The sequence below is a fragment of the Sesamum indicum genome, linkage group LG12, assembly GCF_026168435.1.
Source record: "Sesamum indicum cultivar Baizhima isolate 11 linkage group LG12, ASM2616843v1, whole genome shotgun sequence".
NCBI lineage: Eukaryota > Viridiplantae > Streptophyta > Magnoliopsida > Lamiales > Pedaliaceae > Sesamum > Sesamum indicum.
Window position 1 is genome coordinate 15,456,259 of NC_142668.1, and position 17,799 is coordinate 15,474,057.

Genomic DNA, 17,799 nt, shown 5'->3' on the forward strand with positions numbered 1-17,799 from the left:
ACAGCTATGGAAATGCATAACTATAAATATGTAAAAAGTAATAAATGAGACACAGCGCTAATATTCAAAGTATGTAAATATAAGTCATAGATAAAAGTGTATGTTTGCAAAAAAGATAATGCTGATGAGAGTTGTTGTTTAAATCATTTATGGGTGGCATTAATTAATTACTTATTTATTTATTTAGTAGTTGTAAACTATATAAATGTTTGGTACACCAATAATAATAATAAGGGTTAAATACACTTTCCATTCCTAAATTATGTATCAAATTTATTTACACTCTTGAGCTGTAAAATGTAACAAAATAACTCTTCATATTTTAACTTAATAATCTTGGAGGTTTATTTTACCATTTTTTATGTATTAACATGTGTCTTCTTGTAGGGATTTTACGAGTGAGGCATCATTCTCAAACTTCTTAAATAAAAGTTGTCTTTCACACAGGTACAAAGGCACTCCTCCGTGGAGGCAACCTAGCCTTCCTTTGGGCAGACACTTACCTCCTTCTTTTAGGGACTTATAAGCTCTGTCCCGTGCAGGCACCTAAACCCTTCTCCGTTGTGGCATCTAAGTCTTGCTTTCGGCACACACCTTATTTTTTATCCGACGGGGTTCCTAAGTCTTGCTATAAGTAAGGCTCCCCCTCAAACAAGCCTTCCTCCAAGGAGGCACAATAAATTTGCTCCGTATAAGACTTATTCATAATATATACATGTCTTTTATTATTTAACGTTCTCTTGCATAAAAATAAAGCCCTATACCATAGTAGGCACGAAAGACTCCCGTGGAGGCCCCTTCATAGAAAGCTTGCTCCATATAGGCAAGAAGTAAGCTCTTCTTTTTTATGCATGCTTATGCTACTAACATTCTTTACAGGAATTCGAACCTCACCTCTAAATGAATCTACTCTAATAAGTGTCGAAATCTCCACTTGTTAAAGTGGGGGGCTACTGATATTTATAAAAATAGGCTGGCCTAAAGAGGACCAAATACCCAAAATAAAGAAACGTAAGGCTCGTGATACCCCCTAGGAGGCCCAAGTCATGAGAGGTTCGTAATACTTTAGAAGGCCCAAGAGAACCTGACAAGCAGCCCTAGCAGGTGTCCTCTAGAAAAAAGATGACAAAGGGAGGCCCAGACAACTCAAGTAGCCTAAGAAGAAATAAGGAGGCCCAGGACATCCCCCGACTCGAACCATGGTTAAAACCCAATAAAACATTCGGCCTAAAAGACCCACATACATGGTAGCCCACTCTCCCATGTGACACGTCATCAACCCCCGCCACCTTAGACCATATAAGCTCTAGCAAGAAAGATCCCCCTAGTAGCTAGGACTTACTGCAGATGAGGGGTACCCCCGACTGAAGAGGTTCTACTAATGCATATCCAACTATGGATAAGAATGATTTGTCCCTTATTCCAATCATCCCCAACCAACTTTTACAAGAATCTCGGGTGGGGGATAGACCCCCAACAGATGGGGGCACCTCCCTATAAATACATGTTTACACTTTCGTATTATGATACCTTCTTAACACCTTTCTCACTCTCTAGACGATACCCTCACGTCTCTCACACCTTTGTTACTCTCTAAATCATATATCTGATTCTCTAAGCACTCTACAAGCACATTATCACGTGTTCTTACACTTTTCACCAATTTTATTCACAATATCTCAATTTTCAATCATCTTTATTTACTTTTTGACTTTATTTAATTTTAAATCCAATACTAACTTGGGCATCAAAGTGCTGACGCCTTTTCTACAGGTCCTCTCTTCAGAATTTGCATTTGTTTCGATCCAAACTTTGAACAATTATCCAAAACCATTGGACCCATGCGTTTTATAAACACATCACATATATCTAGCTTATAAATACTTTTGTGTTCCATAATTCATAAAAAAATTATAAATTACAAATATCATTTTTAAAATAAAATGTGAGTAGAATTTTAAATCACTAAAATTAATTTGAGGGAGATATTTTAATAAAATATATTTTAGGAAGCAGAATAAGAAAAATACAGAAAAAAGTGAAAAAGACATTTTTATCTTATTAATATCAAATTATTTTATTATGAATATTTTTATTATATACATACTTTAAAAGTGTAAATACGATAAAATATATAGTCTAGAAATACAGAATATATTTAAACCTAATAATAATAATACTCTATCAATCAAAGCTACATAATATAATATAATAGTACGCAGTGTGTGTGTGTGTGTGTGTTTTGGAGATTAAAACTGTGATCTTCTTCGTGTTTTCTTGTTTTCCAAAATCTCATAAACATTAGTTGTCAACATCAAAAATAGCAAAGACATGATAGGATATGATACGTTGAACATCACATCATGTCTTATCCACCACCACCTAATTTCCACAATTAAGTCTTTTAGTAAATGCACTCTTTCAATCTGCTATCATTCACAACCATATATATATATATATATATACATATATAATCCACTGTATAAATCAGTACTTCTTGTTTGAAATCTTAGGATTTGCAATTTGGTTGTACGATGATAAACAAATTAAGGTGGTCGGTCAGATCCATCTGCCGCACACGCCTCTTTACAAGCTCGCGGAAAGGGAAAAGGGATCATCAAGTTATTAATCCAAGGCAAAATTATAAAATTAATTCTATAAACATGGGGTGGCAAAATTAATTCCATAAATACTAGATTGTCAACTAAGTCTTATAAATTTTAATTTAGTGATAATTTTAATTCTCCTAACAAAAAATTACCAAATTTTAATCGAAAAATTGGGGCTTAGTAATTGGACTCAAATTAAACACCTTCCATTCTCATAGGATGTTAACATAAGAAAAAAAATTAAAAAGAAAAAAAGAAAAGCAATACTGTTGCCTATCCCCTTTGGTCCCTCTTAATGCTGCCCAACACCCTACTCGCGCCGCCATCATCGTCACCTAGTCTCCTCTCTTTCCGACCTTGCATTATCGCTAGTTCTCACCCTTGCCCTCGCCTCCGGTAGCCCAACCCCCTTCTTTTTATGTCTCTCACCGCGGCTAAACCTCAACCTAATCTATTTTTCTTTGTTCTCAATTTGCTGTCGTCTGACCTACTCACTGTTTAAGACCACCACCAGTCGTATCCTCATCCTCTGACTAGTCGTTTGTACCTAGGCCCATCCATTTTCGTTCATTATGTGACCGGTTATCACTATTTTCATTTTCACCACTTAATTTTTCACCGTCCTGCCACTTTATTCCGCCATATCTCTATCTCCAGCAATCATCTCGCCGACTGACCACTAACCCTGTGTTCGCCTTGTTGCGGCGCGCACATCCCTTTGATCAGTTTCCTTCAACGGCACCATCCAAATCATGTCCTCAGATCAGTTTTCGTCAATGCCAGCCCATAATGCACTGACACTTCGAAAAATTACCTAATGCAGTGTTAGACACGGCATTGGCATGTTTGAAAATAAAAAAGAAAAAGAAAAAAAGGGACACGGCATTGGACACGCCTGTTGGCGTGTTCAATATGTTTTAGAGGTGTGTCTGTAATGTTTTTGTCACGTTTTGAAATTTTCTTTTATAATTTTAAAAAATTTTGGATTGTCTTTAAGAAAAAATGAATTTTAAGCTTAATAAAAAAAAAATCTCTCATATTAAACTAAAAATATTATGGCGAAATTACTAAAAATTGGAGAGAAAATTACATACACAATTATGGTTTCTTTGGATGGTCCGAACAATTAATTAGGATCCTGATAAAAAAAAAAAAAATAGGGTCGAGTCTTAACAAATAATTAATCAACAATATGTATCAAGTATCATGAGTTGCTGAAAAGATCAGCTGGTTTACAATGAATCAAAGAATTGGTTATATAAATACACATACTAAGTTAGCTTTACATTTAATCATATATCCACAAAATTAAGAGCGGTCTTGTCCATGCACACACACATGATCAGAAAAGCTTGCTCGCAAACTCTTCAATGTCTTCCCCTTTAACAGACGCCGCCGCCGCAAGATCTCTCAGCTGCGACAAACTCCTTCCCAGCTGCAGACCCACCTTCATTTCAAACACCTCCCCGTTCTCCCTTCTCTCCCTCTCTTCTTCTCTCAAGTTTGATTCAATTGACTCTTCCATCAGCTTGAAGAATCCAGCGTTGCTCCTGTACATTTCAAACACCATTCCCACCTGCCCCCCGTGCTCCAAACTGTTTACCACACTCGCCAACGCGCCGCCGACAACTCCCAGAACCACAGCCCAATTACCATGAGAAGGTGAGCCGACAAGAGAGGAGCCCACGGCGGCTAAACCCGTCAGCACGGGACCGGCAACAGAAAGAACTTTGTTGAGATTTAGTGCCTTTGTACCCAATCTCAAGTAATCTTCTTTGTCTTTTATTCTTATGACTTTAACTATTTCTCTCATTTCTTCTTCCAGCTTCCCGTTCCAGCCGTTGTAACCTGTATTTCCTTTTGACTGCTTCCTTCTTTGCTCCGGCCACCAAACAGCGGGCTCCACCTTCGCCGGGAACTTCTCGAGCATCGCTCCCAGAAGAGGAAGCGGGTATGCCTTGTCAAGGGCCAACACTTTTTCCATCATCTCCTTCACATCGACAACTGTGGGATTTCCAATCGATATAATGGTCTGAATTTGATTCTGAAGCTGCTTGAACAGCCTGGCAGCATTTCTTTGTTCTTCCGCAAGCTGAGAAGGCTGGATTTTATTCATAATTGACAGCATACCAGTCGCCGCCACGTACAAGGAGGTGGAAGAAAGTTTCATAGCGGCAGCAGGAGCACCGCCGCTGATGGCGGCGATGCCCGCCATCGTGGCAGCCGCGAGAGTGAGAGAGTTGATGGATATCAAAAGAAGACTGTTCCAATTGGTTCTCTGGTCTCCAATATTCTTGTGCATCTCCACTCTATCAGCAACTGCTTCCAGTATGGCGTAAAGCTTCGCCATCACCACCGGATCCGGCCCGTTATTTTCATTTCTCTTGATTGTACTGATCTTAACAGGGCTCAACTGCTTCTCCACACACCTATGCAGTTCCATTTCCTCCACCAGCCCTCCAGTCCGGAGGCCCGGAAGAGAAATATTGGCGACCCGCCTCGGGATATTGATAGCAGCCTTAATAATTCCTCTTTGCTTGGAGGAGGAACAACAAGAGACTGATGAATTCAAGGTTGCCATTTCCTTTTTCTTCTTTCAATGATGAACACTATATGAAGATTTTCTTGGTACTGATCTCTGAAGCTAGCTGTGGTTTTTGATAGATACGTTTCTTTATAGTGTTAGTGATGAGAATGGATGAATGGTGAGATTGCATGGCCCAAATGGTTTATATACAGATGGTAAGGATTTGACTGCTGAAAATGAAATGAAAACAGGAATATTTTTCAAGGTTTGAACCGGTTAATGAATAGACTGATGACTTTCTGGTCTACGATATCCGTCGTATCACTAGTTATTACAAATAATCTATTATGTGCGTGTATATATATATATACTCTTAGTGTAGTATTTTTATTTACGGGCAGTTTGAAATTGACTTTCAACTCGGAGAACACTTCTCCAAGAAATATAGTCCGCATTTGAAGGAGGAAAAGATCAAAATTGGGCAGAGGAAGAGGCCAACTCCATCCTCCGTCTCTGACCATTTTATTAACAGTATTGCTTATTAGATTACTCAATTTCAAACTATTACATTTAATAATTGGTGAAAATTTATTTATCTCTCTCTACTAGCTACCTAATTTTAAACTCTTGTGATAATTAATAATTGTCTAAAATGCTTTTACATAAAGGGTATGGGTAAAATTATTTTTTAAATACGAGTTTGAGGACATATAGGGAATTTAAGTACAATCAGTACAAATTCATTCCAATGTGGACGCAGAAATAAAATGTGCATAGATTATATATAAGAACAAATGTGTACGTCAATGCCATAATTTAATTTAATAATTTTGAATATATAGTTGTGGTTTTGTTATATGGTCAATTGTTACCTGCAAAGACATGGTGCACGCGTGACCTTATTTTATTTTATTTTATTTTTATACAATTTGGATTGGTATATAACAACCAATATGTCATTGTTGCACAGTATCACGTTCTAAGCTATATATATGTCACGACTCACGAGCTAGATGCTACAGCCTACAAATTATTAATGTGTTTTCTTGTTTGAAGTTGGACGGGTCTAGTTGCTTGTTGCTTGTTGCTTGTTGTTATATTTTTTGTCGGTTTTTTGAACCCCTTTCACAGGTTCAAAGGCTGCCAGTCATACAAACTTGATCTCCATGTTAATACTAATGTTCATTATTTATCCTTTTGGAACATAACACACACTGTGGCTTGGCCTTCTTGTACAGATTTATTTGCAGGTGTTGTGCGATTCATGATGTGGTGGGATAACAAAAGGCTTTTTGACTCGCCATAGTTTTACTAGTACACATGTTCGAGTCTTTTGTTATAAGGGAGTAGTACTCCTCGTTTATTGTTGCTCTATTTGTAAGGGAGTAGTACTCCTTGTTTATAACTTTGTTAGAAATTCTAGGGAGGTAGCTCTCCCCGCTGTAACTATTTTGTGAATTTTAGTATAGAAGGACTGGGGACTCCGAAAAGCTCTCCCACCTTTAGATGGTTTTAATTAAAAAAAAAAAGTTGGACGGGCGAGCAGTCATTTGAGAAATGTTGTGTGGGAATTGGGATGACAATCTCATTACCGAACTGTTGTAAGTTGTAACAAGATTGATGCTGCCAATTTCACTGTCTGAACATTCTGACAGTCAATCGTCAGCTTCTTTATGTTGTTCTAGGTATGGTGTGTGATTGAAGTTGACTGTGTAAGTATCAAATTTTAAGTGATTTTTCTCAACAAATAAGAGAAGTTATGAAGGTTCATTCTTCGGGCAAACAAGGGCACAGTCCTGATTCTCCTTCCATTTCCAAGTACATGTCCCTTTCATTGCGCGTCTGCAATAGATCAAAACAGAAGGTTGTAGAATTCAGCTTAGTTAGAAGAAAAACCAACAGTGTGAGAAATGCTATGACCGGATGATAGGCGGTAACAATGAGATTTTCATAGTTATTACATGATGGAGTACAAGTTTAAACCATTGTGGCTCAGAGACCCGCAAAAGCAATCGACATGGGTTAACAATTCCACATTTCGGTGAAAACAATGGGGAAAAGACTAAAAATAAGGTTAAACAAGCAGCAAATGTCCACAATCTATGAACTACATAAAGACCATTGTTGCAGATTCGTCTTCTCATGTGAGTTTAACCTTTAGTCAGTGCCATAGACCTCGCTCTTAGATTCAGAAATATTCCCCTGAAAAATAGAAACAGGGCTTAGCACAAAAAAGTACACTACAAAAGTAGAGAAGGACGCAGGGGAATACAAGTATTCTCTAAAATCTGAAGAAAAAAAATTGTCTGAAGGCAGGAGGAAAACATCATACCAGAAGCAGGCAACGACACTTTGGACAATAACTCGAAACTGCAGCGGGACGTACTGGTGATTTACCCATCCAACGACAGGCCAGAACTGCATTAGAGTGCAATAAAAGAAAAAATTTTCAGTAACATGCCATTGTTAGTTGAAAACGGGGTACAGAATCAAAAGCAAACCACTTAGAATCACATACACTCCATGCCGTGTACTGCACAGTTGGATATTCCTTCTTGATTTTAGATTTCACATGCATCCAGGGTCTTCCTGTGTTTGAGGTCAGTAAAATTCTCTTTAGATCACAAAACTAATTATCTATCTTGCAGACAATCCGGAAACAGTACCAAATGCACAAGACAAAAGAGGCACATGGTGCCAGACCAGAAGGAATATGGCGGTCACCCTGCTCCATAATATATTATAGCAGAAGCGACAGTTTAAAAGATTCCAAGAGAAGTCATTTTTCGCACTCTCAACTGATGAAACAGATGTTGCGAGCTATAAACTGAGACAGACTCACCCTCGATAATGAGTCCATAGTAAATCATGAAAATCATGTTGTTCCACGGGGAGATGGTCAGTTGCTCCAGCACCACCTGAAATGATTTTGTTAGGCATTTTATGTTCCCTATAATAGTTTTCCCACTTTCTATTCATTTTTACAACGCCAATATTACTGGCACATCATTTTTCTAAAACACAGGTGGCAAAAGAGTCGTAAAAGTACATAAGATCAAAAAGGGACTCAGAAAACTAAGATAACAAAATGGAGAATACAGAAGTAAGGAATACCTTCTTTGCAACAGTTTTTGTGTCCTTCTTCCCCTTGAAAATTTTATCCAGCAACATGTGAAAATAATGCCCCAGTGGTCCAAGATAGGCAGCCCCAAACAGCTGCATTTTGGAATTCAAAGTCAAAAATAGCAAGCATCTCAAAAGCTTGGTTGCACAGAAACATGGTGAACAATATAAGCTGATTGTTAAATCCCTGCCTAGCAACGGACTCCTGCCCCTTCATTCATGAAGCCTGCTAATAAGCAACTTCCAGATTTGAAGAGCATTAACTCGCATCAAGTGCTTATTTGGCAGTTTTTAATAAGTTGTCAACAGACTCATCACATTACCAGGTAAACCAATATTCCAACGCAAAAGTCCTAATAGCATCTGATATTGATAATCTTGGATATATCCAACTTTATAAAGATTTATGAACAGAAAATGTTAAAACAAGAATCAACAGGCTCCCCAAGCAGCTCAAAATTCTTATGCTTTCGGTTTAAATGGGTACCAATGGAGATCAAACTTACATATAATTAGCTTAAATTCATATATATTCTCAGCAAATGTTCACTTAAATTCTTGTAAGTAATTCCTCCCTTAAATCAGGAAGTGAGCTTCCAAGTGTATGCATGATTACCTCATGGTTCATGCCAATCAATACAATCCAAAAGGTCACTGTCTAAGTAAAGAAAATAGTGTCAACGTTAATAGGGTAAGGGCTTTATCAAATCACTAGTAATCGCTCAATAAAGATCTTTACCTACCCCTACAAACAGCCGACAGAGCGTTTATTACCTTCTTTGCCTAACACCAAACAACAGGGACCATTTTCTCTATCCAGCCATCCATCAAACAGCTATAGATTGGACTTACGTAATACAATTTAGCTACGTCAGTAAACTAACTAAATTAGCATGATTTCGGTTTTAAATTACAAATCATCAAGGAAATGAATGACAAAGCCTAATTCAGGATTCAGTTATTCCGATCAGTTTTTTACCCCCTGGAAAATAGCGGGATTCACGCTGAGTAGAGTACAAATCAGTAGTCTCCTACTTATAAACTCCATAAGAATAGTACCACTTTGAGAAGAAGGCGTTTGATTTGAAGTTTCTGAATGCCCGAGAGCTTCTGTGCCGCTATATCACTGATCGCCGACAACACTCCTGCGGTTATCACCTACCACACAGCCAAGTTCAAGATTTTACAATAAATGTTGAAGAAGTTGAATAAGAACATCATATCAAGGTCAAGAATCAGCAAAAAGCAAAAGAAAAATAAAATCCAAGTCCAAGATTTTACAGTAAAAGTTGAAGAACTAGCAGAATAATATCATATCAAGGCCAAGAATCAGAAGAAAAAGAAAACCCACGTGAGAAATCAAGGTAAATTAACCAGAAAGAAATCAAAGTCAAAGAAAGCGGACACCTTGGTTCTTAAAGGGTGTTGCTGGAGCTGTATCAAATACTGTTGCAAACCCTTCTTTGCCACTGATCCCATTACTACTGTGCTCACTCTTTTTCTGTCGTTGTTTTGATATCCGTCCACTGAAAGAGAGAGCAAGAAAACTGAAATATGACCTAGTACGCTTTGGTACTCGCTTGGCGTGGCGTGTCTGAAATATGACCGATTCCTGAATCTTGAATTTGTTCATTCATCTCAGGCCTAAGATATTTATATCTTTCTTGACTGGGACTACAGCGGGCCCCGCGTTATTAATCACATTTTTTGTGAACTGAAGAGGAGGGTGCGGAGTGGCGGAGGCCACGATCATTTTCACCCAACTAACTATGAGATTGTATGAATTAGCATATTCTCTTCAACCCTTTTTACGTTTATTTCAATACGACTCTCCATGGGATTCCATTTGTTATTTCTTCACTTCACCTCCCAAGTTTCGGCATATTTCGGGGAAGTCGCTACTACTCATCGCTGGAGACCCAACTGAAAGTCTGTCGACAAATCAAGAAAGCTATGGCATCATCCAACTGTCAAGTTAATAAATGAGCTATCCGGCCTGACTATTCCTATAGTGAGTTTAATCATTTGATTTGGCTTCTGAGCCCTTCTCATTTTTACATTCCACTTAATTTTCATTGTCCTATTGTCTGCAGATTGTGATTGTTTTTTCTTCTAAAAATTTCATAATGTTACAAAGAAAAAGAAGAATTTGTGAGGTGCTCTCTATTTAATTACGCTCAATTTTCCAGTAAGGCAACCAGCTCCAGTGTTCTAACCCCTTTTATGATCTTACTAAAAAATACCATAAGGCCTAGCTCCATGACGAAGCATGTAATGTTAGTTCATCGTATTGGAAGTATAACAAAATTTTTGTTTGAATTCAATCAAAGTGATAGATAATCAAAGCTACGTGCAGCACTAGCAAGACCAAAATAATAGTACAATTCAATGTTCAAAATCAGATTTTGAATCAGCGTGACGGAAGAGTCCTCATAAATTATGGGTTACCAATGTTATCTTATTGAACTAAAAGACTTTCATTTATTTCATTTTTAGCCATTTTTTAAATTATTGAAAAATCTGGAGGCATACTCTGTAATTTTGTATACCATTATGTGGCCCCAACATTGGAACCAAAGTGGCAGTAGGCCATCCTTAAAACTACTATCACACAAGTATCAATTTAAGCAACAAATTTCCAAGACAAAGAGAATAGTTTGTTGCAGCATCTTTAGTTTGCCCAAAGAACATTCTCGGAGGCATCAGTCATTCAAGAAATTTTAACAACAACAAAGTTAAGATGGCTTGTAATACTTGCTGGGAACAAAAGGCATTTTCGTGATGGATGCATCGTAAGACTTCCCTCGAATCACAACTTTTAGCTTAGTGCCTGCCTTGTGCGATCCAGATTTCACATACCCCATGGCTATGTTTTTCTTGAGGCAGGGGCTGAATCCTCCACTGGTGACTTCCCCTATGTTTTGTCCCTTCTCGTCTTGAATCTCACTGTGACTTCTGGCAGGTGGACCGGCAGAGAAAAGCCCGACTCGCCTGATTTTTGGTCCTTCTTCAATTTGCTTGATTATTACTTCTGCACCAAGAAATCCTCCTTCAGCCCGTCGTCTCTTTCCTATGGCCCATGTAAGTCCTGCTTCTACAGGTGTTATGTGCTGTTCCATGTCATTGCCGTACAAGCACAATCCAGCTTCCAGACGAAGACTGTCTCGAGCACCTAACCCTGTCAACCTGACCTTACCTTCAGACTTGTCCAGAATGGCTTTTGCGAGATCGACTGCGTTCTCTGAGGGCACTGAAATCTCAAAACCATCTTCACCAGTATACCTGAAAGTTTTCATATGGTTAACCAACTCCTTTTCTACTGCCGCAAAAATGAGAAGTTAATTGAATAAACAGGGGAAAAAAGTGTTTTTTATACAAACGCATTGATTAAGCAGCATACCCTGTTCTTGTGAGGTAGCAGGGTGCTCCATTGATATCCAACATCCGGAAGTCACTGAAGTATATCTTGCTCAAATCTTCTTTTGTTAGGTGCTGTAGAACTGGTGCGGCGAGGGGACCCTGCACCACAGAATTTCAAGAGAATTCATGCATGTGAGAGCAACACCAGGAAATAGATGTACCATGACGCATGAAATGCTCAACATATTGGGGATGTGTTTCACTTAATTTTGATGAGCTAGAGACTTAATGACACTATTTTGACCTGGAAGATACACAAAGACGAGTTGCTCATCAACTTGTCATTCTGGGAACACAATAACCCTGTGTCTACTTCTGAAATCCGTGAGAAAGATTAGGTGGCAGCAAGAAAGAAAAAACTAAAAAACATCTTGAAGAAAATCAAAGAGAAGAAAGAATGGTTTTGATGGCGTAGGAATGTGGCAGGCATCATAAGCACCATAATTCTAAAGAATAGATCAGAATTGTATTCTATTGTTATATTTCCCATGACCCGCTTAATCTCTCAAGAAGAAACAACTCTTTGGAAGATGGCTATTTGGGACAGGAAATGGCATCAAATTTTCAGGGGTTTCCCAATGATAACGTGAATTAGGTTGTATTAAAGCTACTGCTTCGGCAATATAGTTTCTTTACCAAGATTTCACGTGCACAAAAACCTGAACTAAGCCTAAGAAGTTAATTTTACTTCTGTTGGATATTATCCTAATATTTGGAAGGACCCTGCCTCTCAAATTATGATGGAGAACCAAGACATATTCATGATACTTCTTTTCATACCTTAGCTAATAGGATTGGTTGAAGGCTGTGATCTTATGCAATTCAATTGCTTTAAATTAGTATTCAAGCTCGTTACATAAGAACCTTTTATGCTCCATAATTAAAGACCGAATATCAGTTAACATATACAGAGCACATAAACAACCAAAACCAAGATGTGTGATAAATGACCTGGAGAGCCAAAAGGGATCGGTCATCATGGATGTGCCAAGAAACATCACCACCTTTTGATGTGAATGATTTCATGTGTGCTTCAATGTGGGCAAGATCTTTGTCTCTGCATCCTGCGTTCACAACGAGGTATATGTGGTCATTCGTCACCTTGGTTATTACCGAATCATCAATTGCTCCTCCCTTCTCATTTGTGAAGACAGTCAAACACCCAGTCCCCGGTGCAAGACCGGCAACATCAGCAACCACAAGCTTTTCAAGGAAAGGGATGCAGTCCTTTCCTTTGAGGCTCAGACCACACATATGCGAAACATCAAAGAGGCTACCATTCTCCCTACAGTTCAATGTAGACTCCATGATCGAGTCTTTGTACTGAATTGGCATGCTCCACCCTGCAAAAGGAACCATCTTCCCTCCATGTGCAACATGGAAGTCATAGAGAACTGTCTTCTTAAGATCCGCTTCTGATGCAAAGCATCGACGAGCAACAGTCTTTTTATCAGCCTGAGACAGACGGCGAGTAATTGATTGACCAAGTTGCCACAATTGTCCTCCCCTCATCTTTGCAAATATCTGACTAAAAGAATGATGTCATTAACAAGAATACATCAATTTAAATGAACAGTTTTTTACTGAAAAGCAGAAATTTTAGTTCTGGAGCCACAGCAAACGGAGTAACAAAGTTATGGTTCGATTAACACATTATGTAAAGGCAGAAAAGATTATCTGTCAAATAATGTAGTGTGAAACTAATTAGTCAGCCCGGGATTCCATGCATTTTCAGAGCATACAGCTGATAGTGTAACACGGAAATTCTATTGAAATTCAACATTCAATTTGCTTGAGTATGACTGCAGAACCAGAATCAAAATCCATTCTTTCTCTTCTACGTCATAATGATACAACTTCAAATATCTTCAGTGTATTTAACACAAATCCTGCCGTAACATATAATACAGAAAAACCATCTTGTATGAGATTCTTCAGAACCAGATCCAAGATGCTCCTTCCAATACAGTTTCAATAAAAGAAAATCTCACCGACCCAGAAAGAGAAGAGCAACAAAATTGATATAAAAGTATGAATGAGCAGGAAAAAAAGCAAACTTGCATCAATTCGTAGTACTCAGAAGCATGGCAATGCAAGCATTCAGATTCAAACGAGGGATTGAAGAACAGTCAGTACCTGAATAAGAGAAGGATTCTTTTTTCTTGAAAATGGTTAAGTGGGAACCCAAATGAGCATACTTATGAGAAATATATTTATGGAGCGACAGAAAAACTGTCTTTATCCAGGCATCAAGATTATATTTTTATGCGCCCGAACTGTGTATAAAGCAAAATTATGATTATTGTATTGGTAATTGGTAAATAATAAATAAAATTAAGAATGATGGATTTAGTGGGTGGAGGAGGCTTTCTCAGCCAAAATCAAGACCCATCTTCAGTGAGTGGTGGTGCAATGCTCAATTACCCATTTCCTGTTTGTCTGGTTGTTGGTAGGCGATTAGTCTTGGGAGGGTAAGAAGGGAAATATTATTTCTTTTTCTTTTTTTTTCTTCCTTTTCTTTCGTTTTTCTTGTTCCTATCTTCTCCCCAGTCCCCGCGCACTTGAATTGTGTGCTCAACATATTGTTCGGGCAGTCAGGAACTTGAGACAATTGCTAAGTCAATAAATTCTGTGGACCAAACTGGATTACCTTGAAACTCTAGGGGCTTTAGGAATATTTTCTTAGACCTAATGTGTAACTTAGGAAGTTCAATGGGACTAAAAGTGAGATTTCCTTGGAATTGTGGGGGGACAAGGGGGATGATCTTCCCAACGACGTCGGATGGATGATTCTGTATTCTTGTCACCGTGAGAAGTTCGAGTCCAAACTGTCAGGAGCCAGAAAAAATGAGTGCGTCAAATTTTCGTTTGTTGTTTTATTAGGATCCAATGCGGCAATTCCCAGAACCATTCACGAAATTCGTGGCCCGCATCAAATTCCTATTAGATTCTTCTGATATATCTTCATATCCAACTTCGTTTTCGGTATAAATCTCCAGCGACAATAAGGTTCTTGATTTTTCCTTTCTCGTTGTAACTTGACTTTTTTTTCCTGGGAGAAGCTTTCTATTTGCAGATGAAATCATCTAGACTCTGAAGAGGTTAGTCGAAGTTTAATGATTCTACTGCCCGCCCATCTATAAAGTTGTGATCTTTTTGCCGGATGGACATCCGATCATCGTTCTATATGCCATTTTTCTTTATGCATCTCTGCTCATCTATCTGGAACTCAAAAGTTTTGACGGGTCGTCCAACTTATTTTGATGGTGAACAATCATGGAAGTGGTAGTTGAAAGGCAAGCTTTTTGTTAATCTCGTCTTGTGCCTTTCCATCTCTCTGTATATCTTGATGAAAGAAGAGCAAACTAAAAAGATTTTCCCCTTTCTGGTACTTTCCTTGTATGTCTTAGTCTTTCATTGATCCTCCTTTCAAGGTGTACAAGCTATTTCGGCATAATTGAGGCGCCTTAAACATACTGGTCTAAGTGTTTGCTGTGTACTCCTGTAATTTTTTGCTACAACCATTTGTGACATGGCTCTTGAACTGAAATGTGGAATAAAAGCAATCTGTGTTCTTTGGACACAATCTTGAACTTTCATGTATAGACATACAAGAACTGCCAATGCATTGAACTGTGATTTCCTAATTTTGTCCCGAAAAGATTTAATTGAGAAAACCACCATGCAAGAAGCCAAGAGATTAATTTTTCGGATAAATTATGTACTTGCATTTTGGCTCATACTAATTATGTTGCTCAAGTATAGTTTGCTATTTTTGTTTAAGGTCCAAAGCTCTTGGTTCAAGCATGTTGACGGTTCACATCCCTGGAGCCTTTAACTGTTGCCAAGCACATACAGACATGAACATGGTCCAAGAAGCTACTCCTTGCATGTTGATGCATGTTAATCCCTTAATTCATATGGCCACTTCTATAGGTCCTTTGAAGGTCCTGTGTTACAAGTCAAACTGGTCTTCCTCACGGAATTTCAATAGTCAACTCAAACTCCAACATATCTCACACCAAATCACTTCGAAGAGATGGCTGGTAAGCTCTTACTTCTTAGTTGGACTTCCCTGCATGCATGCAAACAAAACTTACACATCAGGAATATTATTTTTGTTTTTTTTGCTGTACTTTTGCTTCTCTTGTACCTTGTTTCTCATGGTTTCTTGTTTTTTTTTTTTTGCTAGTGCCGATCTCAAGATTCCATTTCTCCTGAGAATGAGTATCGATCATCACGCAATATAGCTATCAGCTTGTTTAGACGATACCGGAATTTTGTTGAGCGTGGAGGAGGTGACAACCTAAAAGTATATCTGTTGATTTTTCTGTCTCATGTCAGGTTATTTCAGTGGCTTTTATTGGATAAGACACTAATGGAATGACTCTTAGGAGTTCATCAGCGCCGGTGTGAATGCATATGCATTGGGTTGCACTGATGAAGGCTTGAGGAAAGAACTTATTGATATGAAGGACTCAGGTGTTGAAATTGAAGTGATGCAAGCATATGGTGGAAGTACAGGTCTAAAGTCCAAGATTATCTCTGGAGAAGTAAGTCAATTTATCTTCACATTAGTTCTCTACAAGGGCATGCTGTTTCATGTTCATGTAAAAACATATCATCAGCTTTTGCCATATATCCATGGCTATGGGTGGCAGCAAAACCTGTTCCTCCTCTATGTGATCAGGTCTCTGCAGGCAGAATATAGTTCTTGGTTCCTTGTGTTGGATTATTCTTTCTGCCTAATCCTACAATATGTATACGTAAATTTTCATGTTTGTTGCAGTTGCATATTGTTATGAACATGATGGATTAGTTTTCCATGGTCTGCAATTGGGTTTTCACAAGTGGAGAAACTCCTAGTAATCACTATGGCAAAAATTGACGCAAACATGACCAATGTGACACTGTCTTTTTACTTGTGTAGGTTGATGAATGTATTATGTGGCTGAGCATTGTATTTATCACAATCCTTTGTACTCCACAACCAACAATAGTTCGATGGTCGTCCATCCCCCCTGTGTCCGAGGAAATGCTGATTCATTGGAAGGGCTTCTGTGCAATCATAGCAAATGCATACTACATGAGAGGAATGGCTTGGTGAGATCCTGCTAAGTCTTTCACATGTGTTGGAATTCATGTTATCCCAGAGCTTGGTTTTCAAGCTTCATTTTTATGCTAATAACCCTCCCAAAATCATTATAATAGACTTCCTTGATAATTATAACAACCATTTCTGAATGACAGTATAATTACTGCCTATCCCTTCTCTTTTCTTATTATGGTTCCACTTGAGAGCTAGAGCCTTACTCTCTATCACAGCCTCATACCGAAATCTGAATACTTTACTTCTGACCTAAAGGTACTTTTGGTAAGAAGAAACACAAAAGCCTGAAATTAAGAACGATTTTTATCACTTGCATGTATAACTAAAGGCTTCCGGTGAAGACTCTCCAAATGGAGCAAATGGCAGTAATGGGTCGTGCAGAAGAACCATCAGTTGTAGCTAGCCGGATGAGACTAGTATTTAGCACACTTGAGGTGAGTTCCTATACTTGGATATACGGGTTTGACAGATCTTCCAGAAGAACTAAAACCTCCAGAGAAAATGGTTAGAATAAATTAGAATGTTGTATAATGTGACCGTCACGTTGCATCAGTGCATTAAATTGTTCAATTGTCATTTGCAGGTTGTCAGTCCACAGTGGCCGAGAGTGTGACATTGTAATTTAATATTCAGCAGTGTCTGGAATACCTTTCTCGGAGATTCAGTCTGTATGGAGGGGTGTACTTTACTGTTTGCTATTGTTCAATTGGCTCCATCTGTCGGGGGGAAAGGAGAAGAAATTTTTCCTTATGAAAATAGTGTCCTGCACCAGTGTTTATCAGGTTGTGTTAAATAATTACACAAGCTTAGGAAATGCGTGTCTTTTAATTTTCATCCTTATTTCTTTTTTCGGTTATTTGTCCTTAGATTTACATGTAATCCCTTCTATAATCTATATAATACCTGAACATTTAACACAACTCGACCTCATTACTCGAAGCAACATTATGTATTGACATAATGAAAGCTCATCTTGCCGTGTGATATATTGATACTGAAGTTGAACTATA

At 38.2% G+C, this 17,799-nt stretch overlaps 4 protein-coding genes across 6 annotated transcripts; 1 reads left to right on the plus strand and 3 right to left on the minus strand.

The window, feature by feature from the left end:
* Positions 1 to 3,778: 3,778 nt before the first annotated feature.
* On the minus strand, positions 3,779 to 5,331 carry LOC105175327 (putative F-box protein At4g22030). Its single transcript, XM_011097739.3, has one exon. The coding sequence runs from the start codon at positions 5,188 to 5,190 to the stop codon at positions 3,952 to 3,954; it is 1,239 nt and encodes a 412-aa protein (XP_011096041.2). The 5' UTR covers positions 5,191 to 5,331; the 3' UTR covers positions 3,779 to 3,951.
* A 1,709-nt stretch (positions 5,332 to 7,040) lies between these two features.
* On the minus strand, positions 7,041 to 9,896 carry LOC105175328 (peroxisomal membrane protein PMP22). The gene is made up of 7 exons (XM_011097740.3): positions 9,667 to 9,896; positions 9,319 to 9,417; positions 8,251 to 8,352; positions 7,979 to 8,054; positions 7,655 to 7,725; positions 7,469 to 7,554; positions 7,041 to 7,338 (listed from the first exon to the last, which is right to left on the minus strand). Exons 1-7 carry the CDS (start codon positions 9,736 to 9,738, stop codon positions 7,287 to 7,289), a joined length of 558 nt encoding a protein of 185 aa, XP_011096042.1. The 5' UTR covers positions 9,739 to 9,896; the 3' UTR covers positions 7,041 to 7,286.
* Positions 9,897 to 10,877: 981 nt separating this feature from the next.
* On the minus strand, positions 10,878 to 14,075 carry LOC105175331 (Glycine cleavage T-protein family). Of its 2 annotated transcripts, none has more exons than XM_011097747.3 (4): positions 13,816 to 14,075; positions 12,631 to 13,203; positions 11,660 to 11,778; positions 10,878 to 11,541 (listed from the first exon to the last, which is right to left on the minus strand). In XM_011097747.3, exons 2-4 carry the CDS (start codon positions 13,189 to 13,191, stop codon positions 10,995 to 10,997), a joined length of 1,227 nt encoding a protein of 408 aa, XP_011096049.1. In that variant the 5' UTR covers positions 13,192 to 13,203; positions 13,816 to 14,075; the 3' UTR covers positions 10,878 to 10,994. The 2 variants fall into 2 exon arrangements, with proteins under 2 accessions (XP_011096049.1, XP_011096048.1); XM_011097746.3 differs by having other exon boundaries at positions 12,631 to 13,207.
* Positions 14,076 to 14,240: 165 nt separating this feature from the next.
* LOC105175329 (orotidine 5'-phosphate decarboxylase) lies at positions 14,241 to 17,709 on the plus strand. 2 transcript variants are annotated; one of them, XM_020698315.2, is made up of 7 exons: positions 14,241 to 14,975; positions 15,464 to 15,725; positions 15,872 to 15,991; positions 16,074 to 16,232; positions 16,610 to 16,782; positions 17,118 to 17,293; positions 17,373 to 17,709. In XM_020698315.2, exons 1-7 carry the CDS (start codon positions 14,956 to 14,958, stop codon positions 17,408 to 17,410), a joined length of 948 nt encoding a protein of 315 aa, XP_020553974.1. In that variant the 5' UTR covers positions 14,241 to 14,955; the 3' UTR covers positions 17,411 to 17,709. The 2 variants fall into 2 exon arrangements, with proteins under 2 accessions (XP_020553974.1, XP_020553977.1); XM_020698318.2 differs by having other exon boundaries at positions 14,260 to 14,975; positions 17,118 to 17,223.
* The last annotated feature ends 90 nt before the right edge of the window (positions 17,710 to 17,799 follow it).

Excerpts from the sequence above, each read along its gene's own strand:
- LOC105175327 (XM_011097739.3), bottom strand. The coding sequence starts at position 5,190 with ATGGCAACCTTGAATTCATCAGTCTCTTGTTGTTCCTCCTCCAAGCAA.
- LOC105175331 (XM_011097747.3), bottom strand. The coding sequence starts at position 13,191 with ATGAGGGGAGGACAATTGTGGCAACTTGGTCAATCAATTACTCGCCGT. Across the intron at positions 11,779-12,630 it reads GATCCCTTTTGGCTCTCCAG|GGTCCCCTCGCCGCACCAGT; the intron begins GTCATTTATCAC and ends TCTGTGGTGCAG. Across the intron at positions 11,542-11,659 it reads TGCTACCTCACAAGAACAGG|GTATACTGGTGAAGATGGTT; the intron begins GTATGCTGCTTA and ends GAAAACTTTCAG.
- LOC105175328 (XM_011097740.3), bottom strand. The coding sequence starts at position 9,738 with ATGGGATCAGTGGCAAAGAAGGGTTTGCAACAGTATTTGATACAGCTC. Across the intron at positions 9,418-9,666 it reads AACACCCTTTAAGAACCAAG|GTGATAACCGCAGGAGTGTT; the intron begins GTGTCCGCTTTC and ends GCTGTGTGGTAG. Across the intron at positions 7,555-7,654 it reads TGCAGTACACGGCATGGAGT|TTCTGGCCTGTCGTTGGATG; the intron begins GTATGTGATTCT and ends ACTCTAATGCAG.
- LOC105175329 (XM_020698315.2), top strand. The coding sequence starts at position 14,956 with ATGGAAGTGGTAGTTGAAAG. Across the intron at positions 14,976-15,463 it reads ATGGAAGTGGTAGTTGAAAG|GTCCAAAGCTCTTGGTTCAA; the intron begins GCAAGCTTTTTG and ends TTTTTGTTTAAG. Across the intron at positions 16,233-16,609 it reads CCAAGATTATCTCTGGAGAA|GTTGATGAATGTATTATGTG; the intron begins GTAAGTCAATTT and ends TTACTTGTGTAG.